Source organism: Dendrobates tinctorius, unplaced genomic scaffold (assembly GCF_039654945.1).
Source record: "Dendrobates tinctorius isolate UK_male_01 unplaced genomic scaffold, ASM3965494v1 ptg000048l, whole genome shotgun sequence".
NCBI lineage: Eukaryota > Metazoa > Chordata > Amphibia > Anura > Dendrobatidae > Dendrobates > Dendrobates tinctorius.
In genome coordinates, this window is record NW_027361716.1 from 21,370,399 (window position 1) to 21,389,507 (window position 19,109).

General features: G+C 44.3%; 1 protein-coding gene across 5 annotated transcripts in view; it reads left to right on the plus strand.

Moving 5' to 3' along the window:
- KIAA1549L (KIAA1549 like) overlaps positions 1–19,109 on the plus strand; it is a 499,083-nt gene that overhangs the window by 189,914 nt on the left and 290,060 nt on the right. For 3 of the 5 annotated variants that reach the window (XM_073576342.1, XM_073576345.1, XM_073576343.1), the window contains exons 1-2: positions 3,047–6,724; positions 18,375–18,505. In XM_073576342.1, the coding sequence (XP_073432443.1) occupies positions 3,058–6,724; positions 18,375–18,505 (3,798 nt within the window). In that variant the 5' untranslated portion in view covers positions 3,047–3,057. The other 2 variants (XM_073576347.1, XM_073576346.1) reach the window with 1 other exon arrangement.

Consider the following 19,109-nt stretch of genomic DNA (forward strand, 5'->3'; position numbering starts at 1 on the left):
AACTGTTTGGTAGAAACACAACTTGTCGTGTTTGGAGGAAAAAGAATACTGAGTTGCATCCATCAAACACCATACCTACTGTAAAGCATGGTGGTGGAAACATCATGCTTTGGGGCTGTTTCTCTGCAAAGGGGCCAGGACGACTGATCCGGGTACATGAAAGAATGAATGGGGCCATGTATCGTGAGATTTTGAGTGCAAACCTCCTTCCATCAGCAAGGGCATTGAAGATGAAACGTGGCTGGGTCTTTCAACATGACAATGATCCAAAGCACACCGCCAGGGCAACGAAGGAGTGGCTTCGTAAGAACCATTTCAAGGTCCTGGAGTGGCCTAGCCAGTCTCCAGATCTCAACCCTATAGAAAACCTTTGGAGGGAGTTGAAAGTCCGTGTTGCCAAGCGAAAAGCCAAAAACATCACTGCTCTAGAGGAGATCTGCATGGAGGAATGGGCCAACATACCAACAACAGTGTGTGGCAACCTTGTGAAGACTTACAGAAAACGTTTGACCTCTGTCATTGCCAACAAAGGATATATCACAAAGTATTGAGATGAAATTTTGTATCTGACCAAATACTTATTTTACACCATAATATGCAAATAAAATGAAAAAAAAAAACAGACAATGTGATTGTCTGGATTTTTTTTTCTCAGTTTGTCTCCCATAGTTGAGGTCTACCTATGATGTAAATTACAGACGCCTCTCATCTTTTTAAGTGGTGGAACTTGCACTATTGCTGACTGACTAAATACTTTTTTTCCCCACAGTATATATATATATATATATATATATATATATACTGCTCAAAAAAATAAAGGGAACACTAAAATACCACATCCTATGTTATAGTGTTCCCTTTACCTTTTTGAGCAGTGTATGTATATATATATATATATATATATATATATATATGTGTATAATCGTCCTATTCTGTCTGTCTGTAATCGAAATCCCGCGTCAACGAGCGGTCGCGGCCGCCAGGCCTCGACCAATCGGCGACAGGCGCAGTGCGCATGCGCAGTCCGGAATTCAAAGGACGCACGCCACCACTACCGTCAGGAGATCAGCGGTGCTAGGGTGCCATCAACCTGTAAAAAATAGAATTAAAATAAAAAAGAGTGATATACTCACCTTCCGACGGCCTCCGAACTCTTTCTCTCCTCTCCACACTCCCGGCATCTTCCGTTCCCAGTAATGCTTTGCGCCAAAGACCGCTGATGACGTCGCGCTCTCACGAGAGTGACGTCAGCAGCAGTCTTTGGCGCAAAGAATTACTGGGAACGGAGGATGCCGGGAGTGTGGAGAGGAGGGACAGAGTCCAGGGGCCGTCGGAAGGTGAGAATATTTAAAAAAATAAAATTAAAATAAAAAATAGTGATATACTCACCATCTGACGGCCCCTGGACTCTTTCCCTCCTATCACCACGCGCCCGGCACCTTCCGGTCCCAGTAATGCTTTGCGCGAAACACCGCTGATGACGTCATGCTCTCGCGAGAGTGACGTCATCTCTGGTCCTTCGCGCTAAGCATTACTGGGACCGGAAGATGCCGGGAGCGTGGTGAGAGGAGGGAAAGAGTCCGGGGGCCGTCGGAAAGTGAGTATATCACTTTTTTTTATTTCAATCTCCCGCTGGCCATATTCTAGAGTACCCGATGCTTTAGAATCGGGCCACTATCTAGTATATATATATATATATAAATATATATATATATATATGCCAAGCAATAAATTTTGTTTTTTTCTGAAAAGGAGAAATGGTCAAAGTTAAAAAAACCCAAAACAAGACAGTGCTCTCAGACCTCATATAATATAAAGAAAAGTTCATAATCATTTAGAAAAAGCAATACTAATGTTTTAACTCAGGTAGAGTTCAGAAATCAATATTTTGTGGAATAACCATGATTTTTAATCACAGCTTTCACACTGCTTCTGGTGCAAAAATTTAAGCAGTTCTTCCTTGTTTGATAGCTTGTAACTATTCATCATCCTCCTGTTACATTCCAGAGGTTTTCAATGGGGTTCAGGTCTGGAGAATGGGCTGCCCATGACAGGGTTTTGATGTGGTGGTTTCTTAATTTTTGTCAGAGCTCTATATATATGTGTGTATATATATATATATATATATATATATATACACATATATTCCATGTGTTGTAATCAGATGTTTATATACTGCACATTCACTGTGCCTTTCCCAATAACCAGCCTAGTAGTGGAAGTAGTTGTGGCCTCATCCATCAGTCATTCGGCAATTGTGTAATTGTCCTGACGCTGACCATTGGAGGCAGTGGAGAGCTTGTTCATGACAATTTTTTAACACAGGGGTGATATCTACAAGATCCCTGACTGGTTCCCAGGCAAATTGGTTGCAGTGGTGGGATATCTGCCTGATCCCCTGGCTGGTTCCTGACTGTGAGAGTGACAGAATCCCCAGCATCGTGATGACTGTTCATTTGAGAATCCCCAGTGCATGATGAGAGGCTCAAACGTATTATCAGCAGATGTAAGAAAAGAAAAAGGAAAGCTAAAAAGTAAGAGTAGAGAGGGAAAGGTAGGAAATTTTGAATTGCATTATATTAGAAAAGTGGTTAGATTAGACATATAGTATAAATTTCACGTTTTCAGACTACCCTTTCAAGAACAATTATTAATTAGGCTAAGCAATATTGACATATAAATTATGATACCTTTATTCAAATATACTGAGTATCACTTTAATGTACACATTTGAGAATACTCCAACTAACATGATATTGGCCTATTTTTTCAGGTTCTCCAACAGTTTCCCCAGATGCAGGCATCTTTAGTGAATCGTGGGCTCCTGAAGAATTGTCTTCTTCTGCTGCCAGTGAAATTCTTGCTTCATTCAGTCAAGATGAGATACAAAATACTACTTACTTTTGGAATACAACATCCACTAAGAAACTCGATGATACAAAAGCAACCACCTCTATTCAGGATAATATAACTGTAGAATTTGAAGAACTTGGTTCTTCCGAATCTCCGATGCCATCTCCATACCAGCCTACAAACCCAGGTCTAAATGATTCCAGCATGACACCTTTTTTAACTTTGCATCCATATAACTCCTTCTCTACAGGAGAAGATGGTTTTAGTTCTTCATCATTGTCATCACCTTCATCTTCATTGCCATCATCATCACCACCATCTTACCAGTCTTCCTTATCAGTAACCAACATATCTTTTAAGTCCTCTTCTACTGTGCCTTACTTTGAAGTTACTGAGAAGGAAGTATTAACTCAGGACACAACTATAGATATAGTGAATTCAAGTTCTATTAAAACCAGCAACAGTGTAAGTAATAATGCCACCAGTTTAACTGAGACTATTGAAAATGGTACCACTGATTTGGTAAAGGAAATCCAGTCTCTAGAAGCGACTCAAGTATCATGGCACACAGTCTCAGCTACAGATGCAACACGTGAAATCTTTATAGGACAAACCAGCAATCAAAATGTTCCATCCTTATCATTAGAAACCTCTACCTCAGAAACAATCTATACTCTCCCTTTTAAAAGTGTCTCACCACCAAGCACTGAATCCAACTTTAACTCATTTTCTAAATCATATAAACCTAACAATCCATTTAACACACCTTTTTCAATTACTGTAGTTAACAATGTAGAATCACAACAGATAGAGACACGTACAACGATGGAAATTGGTAGTCATTTCAATACATCCACATATGTCCCTATGACACAAGGGGAAAGTTCATCCTTCCAGCCTTTATCAGCAGAGCAGTTATCATCAGGATTTATAGAATCCAGCACATATTACATTACTGACACTACAACAATACCAAGCACTGGAGAAAAACCTGCAGATTTAGCCAGTTTTTCATTAGGATTAAATATATCTAATTCCATGATGTCCACCATGTCTGTCACCTCAGCAACTCTACTTAACCCATCAACAGCATTAATTTCTGTTCCACCTAATTACAATACCCATGCTGACCATACTATAGGGCCTTCTTTGTCTGATGGACTATCCACCATGATATACAAGACAGAAACTAACATTGATGATACAACGTCTAATAATACAGATCTCTTGACCAGCACTTCACACAGTCAAACTGTGAATACTACTTTGAGTCCAGAACAATCTATGTTGTATTCCAAGGAAATGGGTTCTCACATCACTGTAAGTATATTACCAGGTGCCAATATATCATCAACTGCTACAGAGGAAAAGCATTCTCAAAGTGTACCTGATGACAAAACCTCATGGACTTTAATGACTCCTTCTGAAGGCCAATCAGAAGTATCTCTCCCTTTTAAACCATCCACTGCAACATACAATACTAATGCAGTGACAGAAGTCCTACAAACAGATCGTGTAGTAGACAGCAGCCACAATCCAGATGAGAATAAAAGTTTGTCATCTCCTAGTACATTTTCACCTTCTGAGGACTTAACTTCTGATGTCTCTGTAAGTATGAAATTTATCACCACTGAGTCAGATGAAGCATCATCAGTGAAGAGCACAATGTTCTCTATACCACTTGATACAAGTGACATGGCATTGTGGACTACTAAACAAATTGCGAGTGTTACATCAGGTTTGGAGACAACCTCGTCAATGACGTTAACGTCTGAAATATCACTGGAAATCTCTACGCTCACAATAATAATTGACACCAGTGCAGACACCAAAATCCAGCAGACAACTTCCATAAAAGAAAGTGCACACAAAGCGACAAGCAGGACAGAGGATTTGGGTTTGACATCAACCGAGCAAGAATTTGTAACTTCAGTTCCCAGTATGTTGACAACTACCCCCCTTCAATCAACATTCAATCTTGGTGTTAGTGAAACAGCAACCAGAATTATTACTGATATCACCTCTGCTACACCTTATAGCACTTTAGTACCTAAGAGTAATACATCTGTACTAACAGCTGCTATCCAGACAACTGGTTCTGAAACACTTACTTACAGCTCGTTTTCCTCTGCTTTGCAAGAAATCAGTACAAGTACAGATACTACTGAGGGAAATTCTCCATATTCCAGTTATATAGTTACAAGTAAACCTAATGACACTACACCCATCAGGCTAACACAGTTCGAATCTTCATCTATTTATCAGTCGTCATCTTTACCTACATCTAATTTTGGTGAATTGAGTAATTATTTTAATACTAATAGTGAACAAAGTACTTCAAACGTAGAAGAACCTCTAGAAGCAACATCACCACTAGAAGTAACAACGAGGTCTACAGTAATCACCCCTTCTACTACAAGTATACTATGGACCATTACTGATAGTGAACAAAATACATTAAACACAATAAGACCTTCAGAAGAAACATCACCATTAGAGTCATCAACAGGGTCATCTGTAATCACCCCTTCAAGTGCAAGTGCACTATGGACCGTTACTGATAGTGAACAAAATACATCTAACCCAATGGGACCTTCAGAAGAAACATCACCATCAGAATCAACAGCAGGGTCAACAGTATTCACTCCTTCAAGTGAAATTGCAATATGGACCATAACTGATAAAGCAATTGAAACTGCAACCAATATTTTACCATTTACGGTCAACATATCCACAACATTGTTTTCTTTCAAGTCCACAAATATGGATAAAGAAACAGAAAATTTGCTGAAGTCTACTAATTGGGACACCTCAAGTCCGCAGTCTCTATCCAATACTGTAACAACTCCATACCCATTAACACAACCAAGTGTCAGTGCCTCGGACTATGAAAACTCCACCACACAGATTACTTCTGTGTCAGACTATATCAGGAGTCTTGGTACAATAACGTTAACAAACAACCAGTCAACTGATTCTTCAATGCTATCCACAGTACAACCAACAAGCAGAAATTTTGAATCTCAGACAAGTACAGAAGGTCTTCAGAGCACCAATATCAATAGTCTTTCTACTGTGGCATCTTTACTATCTCAGCTGGCAACACAAACTGAATCTTCACCCACCACCACTGTAAATATGATACACTCTAATAGAAGTACAACTCGTATAGAGGACACTACAATGTCCATGCTTCACACCACATCTCATTTGTCATCCACAACCATAAAATCTACTCATTCCTCATCTTTCTCACCTCTCACAACTACAAAATTTCCAACAAACATATCTAATTCTCTTTCTACAGTATCTTCTGTGGTATCATCCGCTGAAGTATCAACTGTTTCAACTGCAGGAAATGCAACACAAAACCTTACTTCTACAGAAAAGCCTTCTCCTTCTTCTGTGACTCTCACATCCCCCACAACTCATGTGTCCCCATCTGTTATTTATACATTGTTGTCCACTCAGTTCACCAAGAGTGACCAGACATCAACATTGGGAGTTGTCACTACACATTTTAAACCAATAAACCAAACCACTCATAGGCCTACTATAGTAGTTTCTCCAAATACTTTACAAACCATGAACTTCACATCAACCCCTTCAACTACTATCCATTCCACTAGTACAGATACAGTCACAACAGTGTCAGATACCACCAAACTGTCCACTGTTCTTCCTCACACCATTACTTCATCAACAATAGCAGCAACTACAGCAACATCTCTAAGAACGTCTGTGGCTTCTGTAAGACCAGCAACAAGTGCAACCACTGCTATTAGCACAGCTTCAGCAACCATGTTGAGTACATCCATAATGCCTTCTTCAGTTGACTGCAAGCCATCATCCGAAACCATGGTGAAAACTGGTACGTTCATTGTTCTGGAATGGTCCTGTTTAGTTTGATTAAAATGTTTTGCATGCCAAAAACTCAATGTCAAAGTTGGAATCCCAGTGACCCCCAAATTTATTATGATTTAATTAAAGCTTGTAAATGGTGGTCCATACCCGAGCAGCCAAGTTAGTCACACTTCATTGAACCTCTACTATCCATCAATGATGAGATGTTTTCTCTAATTGTCTGCTGTTTTAATCGTACTAGTAGGAGGAATAGATTCTGACTTGTCCTGTTTCAGGCTTTGAAGCTTCATAAAAATGTCAGAGTTGTGGGCCTAATTTTACATGGTGTGGGGTTTCTGTGGCATATAAAATCCATCAACAAGTAATTATGCCTCTTGGGTACAGCAAGACTGCAATACAAAGTGGGCTTTCAGCCTAAGACCACATGCAGTTGTGATGTTGTTACTTTGGAAGAACGCTGCTGTAGAGTTTCCATCAGCATCTAGACAACTGCATGTGACAATGTTTTTATTGAAAAGTGAACACTAACCCTCCAAATAACAGGTGATGAACTTGCCCACGGTATTTGCCTGTCTGCTGTATTTTTAATATTTCAGCATAAAATAGGGTTTAATTCTCCAGCCAGACCTTCCTCTTTCTGGCTGACAGACAACTGACTTAATCAAGAGTATAAAGGTATTTCCCATCTCCTGTTGAAGACAGAGTTGAGGGGGAGGTCTTCTGCTGCAGCCACTTGCCTTACAGCCTGGCAGGAGCTTGTAAAATTGAGGAGGGTGAAATGTCTCCCCTTGAGGCACTTTAGCTTTTCATCACCTAATGCTAAGCCAGCTTTTTGTTATCTGGTGAAAATGCTGACAAACTGGCAGATTTACCTCCATTTGTTAGAAGATAATTCTAATGTGCCAATAAATATGGCTACATTTACGGTTGTCACAGGATGGTTACTGCAAAAAAATGGAAAATGCCAATATCTCTAAAAGTAAAACACGCATAATAATAACTTTGGCAGCGTCTCTAACTTCTGATTTACAAATTGATGGTGAAATTTACATTTTAAGAGGAAATCCTCTTGAAGGTAGCCATAGATATTTCGATGTCCTAATGACTGCCCTGCTAATAAGGCTCTATGGAGGGCTGCATAAAGGGTTTGCGTGCTGTGGAAATGTTTTCTTTGTTAGAGGTGTCCCAAATGAGAAGCATTGCACCCCACTACTGGTAATTTCAGTGTACAGTGAAAATACATGGCCGAATTGGGTTGGTTTGCTCAGTTTTTGTGAAATGGAAAGATATGAGAAATTAAGACCTTTATGGTTCTCATCGAAATAAAGGGCTGTTTGTACAATTCATGTAGTTTTTGGTTCCCCGAAGAGCAAGACACTCCAATTCACAAAGACCATCTATATTCACACTAGTCTTAATGAGGGCGCGTGTTGGAGTCAGAGGCACCTGATTCATTAAGAGGCTTTGTGCGACTCACCACAAATCTTAGTCCTATCAAGGAGTAAAGTACTTCAATACTGGATTTTCACTGACGAATCCAATTCTAGTGAAGAATTAATATTAAAACATAACTTTTAATGACAAATAATATAGGCTAAAAAGAAACATGCAGCGCTCTTCACTATGGAACCGCAGATCCCAACCAGAATCTACACCGGATAAAATCGATTTTCAAATGTATAATAATAATATTTTTATATAGCGCTAACATATTCCGCAGCGCTTCACAGTTTGCACACATTATCATCCCTATCCCCGATGGGGCTCACAATCTAAATTCCCTATTAGTATGTCTTTAGAATGTGGGAGGAAACCGGAGGAAACCCACACAAACACGGGGAGAACATACAAACTCCTTGTAGATGTTGTCCTTGGTGGCTAACCACTGAGCCACCGTATAGATCAAGCCCTGCATTGCTATAATTAAATTAAATAAAATTTGCTCTCCAGTTGATAGGGCCACGATACCTTATCATTTATCACAATCTATTAGATTGTCTAACAGCTGTTCTGAAACCGCAGATCTCAATAAGGATATCACTGGAATATTGCGGTTGACCAGGCACTTTTGTGTGTTTTAATAATAGTAAAACAAAAAAAAAATTTACAGAAAATTTGTCATTAAAAGTTATGTGTTAATAATGATTCTTCTTCACTCCAATTGGATTCGTCAGTGAAAATTTAAAATGTATTCTTTTTGGAGAAATTACAAATATTAGTTCCCTGTGAAAATTATTTGTACTCCAATACTGGACATTAATTATACAAGCGGGCATCACCACGACCCATCCCACCTGCTCTAACCATTTTGGTAGCACTCACCAAAACAGGCGTGAAAATGCCAAAAATGGCTATATATCTGCTCTTTTTCACGTGGCGCAAAAGATGTGTAACTTTTGAAAGTGTTTTACACAATATTTCTGGCATAAACGCTTTGCAGTGCCTTTGTGTCCATCCTCTGCCCAAGCTAATTGATGAAGGTCTAGAATCAAGAACTTCCTAACAAACAAGTGTTTCCTTCTAGTGTTATTGGGTTCTCAACATCAGATAAATCCTTTAAGAGAGCTTGACTACTTGATGCGTTTATTCTGTTGGTTAATAATATGTACCCAACTAATAAATGAACAAATAATTTGCTATCATGTACTTACAGTTTCAACCAAATAAAGCTCACAAGTGAGACCAGACATTGGCATCCGATTAGTAACCAGGCCTGAGCAACCATGTTCCAAATTATTATGCAAATGATATTTTTCTCTGATTTTCCTAAGTGGTCGGTGCAAATGAATAGTCAGTCTAATAAATGTCATCACCAGTTAGAGTAACATCGTTACTTCATTAGTGAAGAAACCTCCCAATGATAACAGTATAATCTCCAAAATGAATAAAAACTCAAATTGCACTGTTCCAAATTATTATATGCAGAACAGGAAATAGGGGCACCACCGTCTATGAATAGCACAGTAGGATCCAACCAAGCCCATTCAAGAAACAATACAAAACACAACCAAAAACAGGGATGGGCTATGCAAAGGGGATCACCACAGACAATTGGTAGGCGTTTGGATAGACAGTATTTTATTTCAATTTAGACATGCATAAACCACACAAAAGGTAAAAACATTAAAAAGTCACACATGTGACTTGACAAACACATGGCTGGCTCGCAATAGAGCCTTCACCCTAGTGGTGTACTCCACAAAAGACCTGCCTGTATAAACAGCATACCAAACGGTGACAAAGTGTAACGGGAAATGAGGAGGGTTGTGCAATCCCTCAGTCCAAACGCTTGAAATTATTCCGAGGTAATTATGACCCCTAAATAGGTTGAATATAAAAAGTACACTTGGTCACCATAACCCAGAATGCCTGTCAGGAAGAAATTGTAAAGCATACATATGGTCAACATCAGATAGGTGCATCCCCAAATCAAAAAATAAACCCAGACAAGCAAAAAACCTGGGTAGAAGGAACCTATAATCATGAGTAATGGTATGTAGGGTAACCTACAATTGCAGAGTCCATGTGGGGCAACCTCAGGGAGAACAAGATACCCGACGCGTGTCGCCACCCACAGTGGCTTCGTCAGGGGTCGAAGCCACTGTGGGTGGCGACACGCGTCGGGTATCTTGTTCTCCCTGAGGTTGCCCCACATGGACTCTGCAATTGTAGGTTACCCTACATACCATTACTCATGATTATAGGTTCCTTCTACCCAGGTTTTTTGCTTGTCTGGGTTTATTTTTTGATTTGGGGATGCACCTATCTGATGTTGACCATATGTATGCTTTACAATTTCTTCCTGACAGGCATTCTGGGTTATGGTGACCAAGTGTACTTTTTATATTCAACCTATTTAGGGGTCATAATTACCTCGGAATAATTTCAAGCGTTTGGACTGAGGGATTGCACAACCCTCCTCATTTCCCGTTACACTTGGTCACCGTTTGGTATGCTGTTTATACAGGCAGGTCTTTTGTGGAGTACACCACTAGGGTGAAGGCTCTATTGCGAGCCAGCCATGTGTTTGTCAAGTCACATGTGTGACTTTTTAATGTTTTTACCTTTTGTGTGGTTTATGCATGTCTAAATTGAAATAAAATACTGTCTATCCAAACGCCTACCAATTGTCTGTGGTGATCCCCTTTGCATAGCCCATCCCTGTTTTTGGTTGTGTTTTGTATTGTTCCAAATTATTAGGCGCATTAGAATTTCTAAACATTTGTTATGTTTTAAAGAACTGAAAATGCTCATTTGTGGAATTTGCAGCATTAGGAGGTCACATTCACTGAACAAAAAAGCTGTTTAACTCCAAAACATCCTAACAGGCCAAGTTACATGTTTACATAGGAACCCATCTTTGATATCACCTTCACAGTTCTTGCATCCATTGAACTTGTGAGTTTTTCGAGAGTTTCTGCTTGTATTTCTTTACATGAAGTCAGAATAGCCTCTCAGAGCTGCTGTTTTGTTGTCACCTGCCTCCCACCCTTATAGATCTTTTGCTTGATGATACTCCAAAGGTTCACTATAGGGTTGAGGTCAGGGGATGGTGGCCACACCATGAGTTTATCTCCTTTTATGCCCTTAGCAGCCAGTGACTCAAAGGTATTCTTTGCAGCATGAGAAGGTGCATTGTCATGCATGAAGATGATTTTGCTCCTGAAGGCACGTTTCTGCTTTTTATACCATGGAAGAAAGTTGTCATTCAGAAACTCTATATACTTTGCAGAGGTCATTTTCACACCTTCAGGAACCTTAAAGGGCCCTACCAGCTGTTTCCCCATGATTCCAGCCCAAAACATGACTCCACCTCCTTGCTGACATCACAGCCTTGTTGGGACATGGTGGCCATCCACCAACCACCCACTACTCCATCCATCTGGACCATCCAGGATTGCTCAACACTCATCAGTAAACAAGACTGTTTGAAAATTAGTCTTCATGTATGTCTGGGCCCACTGCAACCGTTTCTGCTTGTGAGCACTGTTCAGAGGTGGCCGAATAGTAGGTTTATGCACCACAGCAAGCCTTTGAAGGATCCTACACCTTGAGGTTTTGTTAGGCGTCAGATTCCTGCAGCTGCACAGCAGGAATCCAGAGCCATACATCCAGCGGTCTCCCATTCATTTCCGACCACTCAGGGATCTGCACAGCAATCTTGGCGATCCAGGAGTCCTGCTCAGACCAGCTTTCTGGGTCTGGATGTTGCTGCCACCTCTGGACCAGCAATGTTAGCGCAACCTGCTTTGCAGGAAACCACTCCAGAGGCCAAGTCCTCTCGTCGCACTACTGGGCATGCCCACGAGACGATCTCCCAGTGGAGATCGGGGGTCACATGCTCAGGTTCTTGTCCTGATCTGATTGGCCCATCTCAGAGGTCTGGAATGTCCCGGAAGCGCATGGCTTTAAAAGGCCCGCATGGCCGCTCGGCCTTGCGCTAGTATAGACTTTACTTTCTATGTGTGAATGGTGACGGATGTATGATTTTGGTGACTGACTCATTATAAAACCCCTTCCCTTTACGTATGTGGTTAGGGAGTTAGAGTTATAGTCAGCACCAGTCAGTGGCAAGCCATACGCCACAGTGCATACTGCACCGCTACACTAGCATCCGATAGTGTTATGCCTCACGGCACTGTCGTACAGTGGCAGTAGTGACCGCCACGCTGCAGTTAGCAGCACTTACCGGCGTCCGCGGTAGCGACACCGCACGCACGGTAGGTCAAGACGGACACCGACCTCTGCCTTGGGCCGTGTCCTGTGACGATATACCGTGTGTGCACGCCAGCTGAGACCTGTGAAGTTAACAGGCTCGGCGATTATGCTTTATTTATTCTAAAGCGCCTCTGTGAGTTTAACAGAGTCCGCTCTGCGCACCTCGGGTGACGTTTAACCCGAGCGCAGTATACCGCCATATAGCGAGTCTGCCATTACTCAGCAGCGTTTGTTACACCTACTGCAGGGTGGACCCCGGGCGGCGAACGCACTTCCTACTATATTTAGTGCGTTCCGCCGTCCCTAACATACTAGCGCCAGGGTCTGACTAGTAATGGCGGACCTGCAGCAGCTGCAGCGGTACATTTGGCAGCTGGAGAGCAGGTTGGCGGCTATCGAGAGCTCTACCTCAGCTGCGAATGCTACGGTAGCCGCTGCTCAGACAGTCGCAGAGGCTGTCTCATGCGTGCCCGCACTCACGCCTATGCCGACAATATCTCGCCTCCCGCTCCCCGACAAGTTTTCGGGTGACAGCGCCACCTGTAGGGGATTCGTGAGCCAGTGCTCTATCCAGCTTGAGTTACTGGCTGCACGGTTCCCTACAGAGTGGGCTAAGGTGGGGTTTATTGTTTCTCTTTTATCTGGCATGGCATTAGAGTGGGCTACGCCATTGTGGGAGCGTGATGATCCCGTGGTTCAGGGCACTGCTCAGTTCCTCGTGGCTCTGAAGCAGGTATTTTTGGGCCCACGGATCACGCACGACACCTCTCTCCAATTATTGGCCCTAACACAGGGGTCTCTCTCTGTCAGCCATTATGCCGTCCGACTCCGGACATTGGCTTCCGAACTAGAGTGGCCTGATAAAGCACTCATTCCTGTGTTTTGGAGAGGGTTAGCAGAGCATGTCAAAGATGCTCTAGCAACCAGAGAGGTCCCCACAAGTCTGGAGGAAGTGATTGCCATCTCCTCCCGCATTGATCTCCGGTTTACGGAGCACGGGCTGGAATGTGCGCAATCCAGACAAAGGGTTAACTTGGCTCCCACCTTCACCGAGCCGCTAAGATCTCCCACCCAGGAGCTTACATCCTCTGAACCTATGGAGATGTCTCTCGCCCGCCCCAAGCCACGTCTGGTGCGAAGCTCCGCACGTTGTTACCAGTGCCAGCAGTTTGGTCACTCGGCTAGCACGTGTCCTCTGTGGTTGGAAAAACGATCACGTTCAGTTGTCGTAGGTGGTGGTCAGACACATATGAAACCCTTTTCTCCCAAACCGGTATTCCGAGGGACCTTAGATAGCGGGGCCTCCACCTGGGAGATAGAGGTTACCGTGGATTCCGGGGCTGAGGGGAGCTTTATGTCCTCGACCTTCGCCCAGAAACACGCTATTCCACTGGTGTTACTGCCCCAACCTCTGACCATCAGGGTGGTTAATGGTGCACCTTTACCATCTCAGGTGACCCACCAGACAGCCCCACTCGGGCTCTCAATCTCACCGTCTCATCGTGAGATTCTGTCCTTGTTCATTTTGCCAGATGGCATCGACCAGGTGCTTCTCAGAGTTCCCTGGCTCTGTTGTCACTCCCCTCATATTGATTGGGCTTCGGGGAAGATACTGGGTTGGAGCAAGGTGCCAGGTAGCTTCCACCGAAGTGCCCGCGGATCTCTCTGCGCTTCCTAAACCTTACCACCAGTACGAGGACGTCTTCTCTAAAAAATCTGCAGAGACGCTCCCGCCGCACCGTTCTTACGATTGCCTGATAGATCTTCTGCCAGGCTCGGAACCTCCTAGAGGCCGTGTGTATCCGCTGTCACTCCCTGAGACAGAGGCTATGTCTCAATATATCCGGGAGAACCTGGCTAGAGGTTTTATCAGAAAGTCGGTGTTGCCGGCTGGTGCAGGGTTCTTCGTGCAGAAGAAGAGCGGATAGTTACGTCCCTGCATTGACTACAGAGGTCTCAATGCCATAACAGTTAAAAACAAATACCCTCTCCCATTGATCTCTGAGCTATTTGACAGGTTGCGAGGGGCCCGGATCTTTACGAAATTAGATCTACGGGGGGCGTACAACCTGATCCGCATTCGCGAAGGAGACAAGTGGAAGACAGCCTTTAATACCAGGGATGGCCACTACGAATATCTGGCCATGCCCTTCGGCCTTTGTAATGCGCCTGCTGCCTTCCAGGATTTCGTCAACGACATCTTCCGCGATATGCTCTCCACCTCGGTGGTGGTCCATCTGGATGACATTCTCATCTTCTCGCCAGATTTGACTTCCCACCGGAGAGACGTCTGCAGGGTCTTTGACCGTCTGCGGGCGAACTCTCTTTTTGCCAAGCTGGAGAAGTGCCAGTTTGAGCAGGAGTCCTTGCCGTTCCTGGGCTACATTATCTCGGCCCAGGGGTTGGCTATGGATCCGGCCAAACTGCAAGCGGTAATGGACTGGCAGGAACCATACTCAAAGTGGTGCAGCGCTTCCTAGGTTTCGTCAACTATTACCGCCAGTTCATACCTCATTTCTCCACACTGGTAGCTCCTTTGGTTGCTCTCACAAAGAAAGGGGCTAATTCTAACGCTTGGTCTGAACAGGTCTCCAAGGCCTTCTCATCTCTAAAATCCAATTTTGCTGGCTCTCCCATCTTACACCTTCCCGATGTGGATAAACCGTTTATCCTGGAGGTAGATGCCTCTTCCGTCGGTGCAGGAGCAGTCCTTTTCCAGAAGGATGCTCAAGGTCGTAAGCATCCCTGCTTCTTCTTCTCTAAGACCTTCTCACCGGCGGAGAAGAATGACTCCATCGGGGACAGGGAGCTGCTAGCAATGAAGTTGGCCTTTTCCGAGTGGAGACATCTCCTGGAGGGAGCCCGGTTTCCCTTCCAGGTGTATACGGACCATAAAAATCTGGTCTATTTACAAACGGCCCAGCGCTTGAACTCTCATCAAGCTAGATGGTCGCTCTTCTCCCGCTTCCGCTTCACCTTGCATTCTCTCTCTGGAGAGAAGAACGTCCGTGCGGATGCTCTCTTGCGCTCGGTGGTCCCAGCGGAGGAAGGAGAGGCTGAGCCACGGCTAATTCTCCCTTCGGAGAGCTTTACGACCGTGGCTCCAGTTGCTCTCGAGTCAGCGCCAGCGGGCAAGACCTTTGTGCCTCCTCAGCTACGGCCGGAGGTTCTCGCCTGGGCACACGCGTCCAGGGTGGGTGGTCACTTTGGTAATAAGCGAACCACAGAACTCCTGGCAAGGTCGTTTTTGTGGCCGCACATGGCTTGAGACACTAAGGAATACATACAAGCATGCGTCTCGTGTGCACGGAACAGGTCCTCTAGACAGAGGCCGGCTGGGTTATTGTACCTTCTGCTGGTGGCGGATAGACCTTGGGGGATGGTTGGCATGGATTTTGTGGTTGGCCTGCCCAAGTCTGGTGGCATTACGGTCATCTGGGTGGTCACCGACCATTTTTCTAAAATGGTGCATCTGGTGCCACTCGCACGGTTGCCTTCCACTCGTGGTCTTGCCACACTGTTCATAAAACATGTATTCCTTCTGCATGGCATGCCGGACAAAATTGTTAGTGATCGGGGTTCCCAGTTCGCGTCCCGGTTTTGGAGGGAGCTCTGCAGCCTACTCAGCATTGAGCTAAACCTGTCCTCCGCTTACCATCCCGAGACAAACGGCTTGGTTGAGAGAGCCAACCAAACCTAGGCATCCTTGCTACCATGGACTGAATTTGCCCTGAATAATGCAGTGGCTGATTCCACTTGTCAGACGCCGTTCCTTCTAAATTACGGCCAACATCCGCTCGTCCCTGTCCCAATGCCAGTGTCCTCCGCTGACTCCAGGGTGGCAGACTGGGCAGTGGAGGCTCGCGACATTTGGGATCGCACTCAGGATGCTATTCGAGCCTCTAAAGAAAGAATGAGGGCATCCGCCGACACACATCGGCGACCCGCTCCAACCTTTTCCCCTGGCGACTTGGTGTGGCTCTCTGCTCGAAATATCAAGTCCACCAAGTTCGCGCCGCGATACATCGGACCTTTTAAGGTTCTCGAGGGAATCAGCTCGGTGGTCTACCGCCTGGCTCTTCCTCCACATTTATCCATTTCTGACGTTTTCCACGTGTCCCTTCTCAAACCTGTTCACATGGCCCGGTTCTCTGAGTTATCTGCCGGGTCATCAGATTTGTCTTCGGATGAGTTTGAGGTTAACGCCATTGTGGGACGCAGGATTGTGCGTGGCAAAAATTTTTATTTGGTGGACTGGAAGAGTCATGGTCCAGAGGCCCGGACCTGGGAGCCAGTGCAGAACATCCACGCTCTGCTCCTGATTGCTGCCTTTGAGCGTAGCGAGGCATATTGTTAGGCGTCGAATTCCAGCAGCTGCACAGCAGGAATCCAGAGCCATACAGCCAACGGTCTCCCATTCCTTTCCGACCACTCAGGGACCTGCACAGCAATCTCAGCGATCCAGGCGCCCTGCTCAGACTAGCTCTCTGGGTCTGGATGTTGCTGCCACCTCTGGACCAGCAATGGTAGCGCAACCTGCTTTGCAGGAAACCACTCCAGAGGCTAAGTCCTTTCGCCACTCTACTGGGCATGCCCACGAGACGATCTCCCAGTGGAGATCGGGGGTCACATGCTCAGGTCCTTGTCCTGATCTGAGTGGCCCATCTCAGAGGTTTGGAAAGTTCCGGAAGCGCATGGCTATAAAAGGCCCGCATGGCCGCTAAGCCATGCGCTAGTATAGACTTTACTTGCTATGTGTGAATGGTGACGGATGTATGATTCTGGTGACTGTCTCATTATAAAACCCCTTCCCTTTGATATTACGTATGTGGTTAAGGAGTTAGAGTTATAGGCAGTGCCAGTCAGTGGCAAGCCATACACCACAGTGCATACCGCTCCGCTACACTTGCGTCCGATAGTGTTATGCCTCACGGCACTGTCGTACAGCGGCAGTAGTGACCGCCGCACTGCAGTTAGCAGCACTTACTGGCGCCCGCGGTAGCAACGCACGGTAGGTCAAGACAGACACCAACCTCTGCCTTGGGCCGTGTCCAGTGACCATATACCGTGTGTGCACGCCAGCTGAGACCTGTGAAGTTAACAGGCTCGGCGTTTATGCTTTATTTATTCTAAAGCGCCTCTGTGAGTTTAACAGAGTCCGCTCTGCGCACCTCGGGTGACGTTTAACTCGAGCGCAGTATACCGCCATATAGCGAGTCTACCATTACTCAGCAGCGGTTGTTACACCTACTGCAGGGTGGACCCCGGGCGGCGAACGCACTTCCTATTATTTATATTTAGTGTGTTCCGCCGTCCCTAACAGGTTTGAGGGACTCCAGAGGCACCAGCAGCTTCAAATATCTGTTTGCTGGTTTGTAATTTCTTTTTAGCAGCTGCTCTCTTAATCCGATGAACTTGCCTGGCAGAAACCTTCCTCATTCTGCCTTTATCTGCACGAACGTGACTGTGCTCAGAATCAGCCACAGATCTCTTAACAGTATGATGATCATGCTTAAGTTTTCTGGAAATATCTAATGTTTTCATCCCTTGACGAAGACATTGCACTATTTGATTCATTTCGGCAGCACAGAGAGCCTTTTTCTTCCCCATGTTACTTGAAAACTGTGGCCTGCTCAATAGTGTGGAACATCCAGTTTTCCTTTTCTTGGGCTCACATGGCAAACTAATTATCATAGGTATTTGAGATTGATTTCAGTGATCCAAAGAACCCTGAGACCCAATACCATCAATGGGTTTCATTAAAAAAATTAATAAAACGCTCTGACACTTAAAACCAATTTGCATAATAATTTGGAACATGGTGAGTTCTTAATGTTTTAGTAATTGAAGAGGCTCTGTATGCACCAAGATATATCATTATGCCTTTTTGTGTAATGTGTAAAGCAACATATGAACTAGTTCTTGTATCCCTTTGTTAGTTCTTACCCTAAAGCCGATGATCGCACAGGATGAGAGCATTGTACAGAAATTCGAAGAGTTCCTCAATCTCACTTTGTATCGCGCATTAAACCAGTCCATCAAAGTAATTGTGAACAGCAGCTCACCAAATGTAAGTACAGAATATCCCACATGTTCTCAATTTTGACGGGATAGAACAATTTGAGGGATTAAAGAAAAAAAGCCTTGTTTTATTCTAGTGCCCCTCGTGTTCATAGGCCGAGTCTGGTATTGCAGCCTACTTCAAGTGAATGTTCACGTATAGCTATAATGCCATTATCTGAATGTAATGGCATAAACTGCTGGGGTGAGATGTGTGTCTTCTTAGTAGATGACTGTACATGGTAATGGAGGTGAAGGTGTTTTTGTATATACTAAGCAACACTGGAGTCTGTTGGGTGAAGACATGTCTCCCATTTTTGCATCTCAGGTACAAATACATATGAAAACCCACAAAAATATCTAATAAAATAATATTTCAATGACTTTTCATTGGCCAATCTTAATTTTTCCACAGTGTGCACACGTTCAGTATTTGATCAGTATTTTGTCAGAATTTGTAAGTCAAAATCAGCAGTGGAACAATCAGAGGAAAAGTCTAAGGCCGGGGTCACACTGGCGAGGAATACGGCCGAGTGAGAGGCGCTAAAAGCACGCATTAGACACGGACAAATGATTCTCTATGGGGTCCCTCGCACCAGCCGTATATTTCTCAT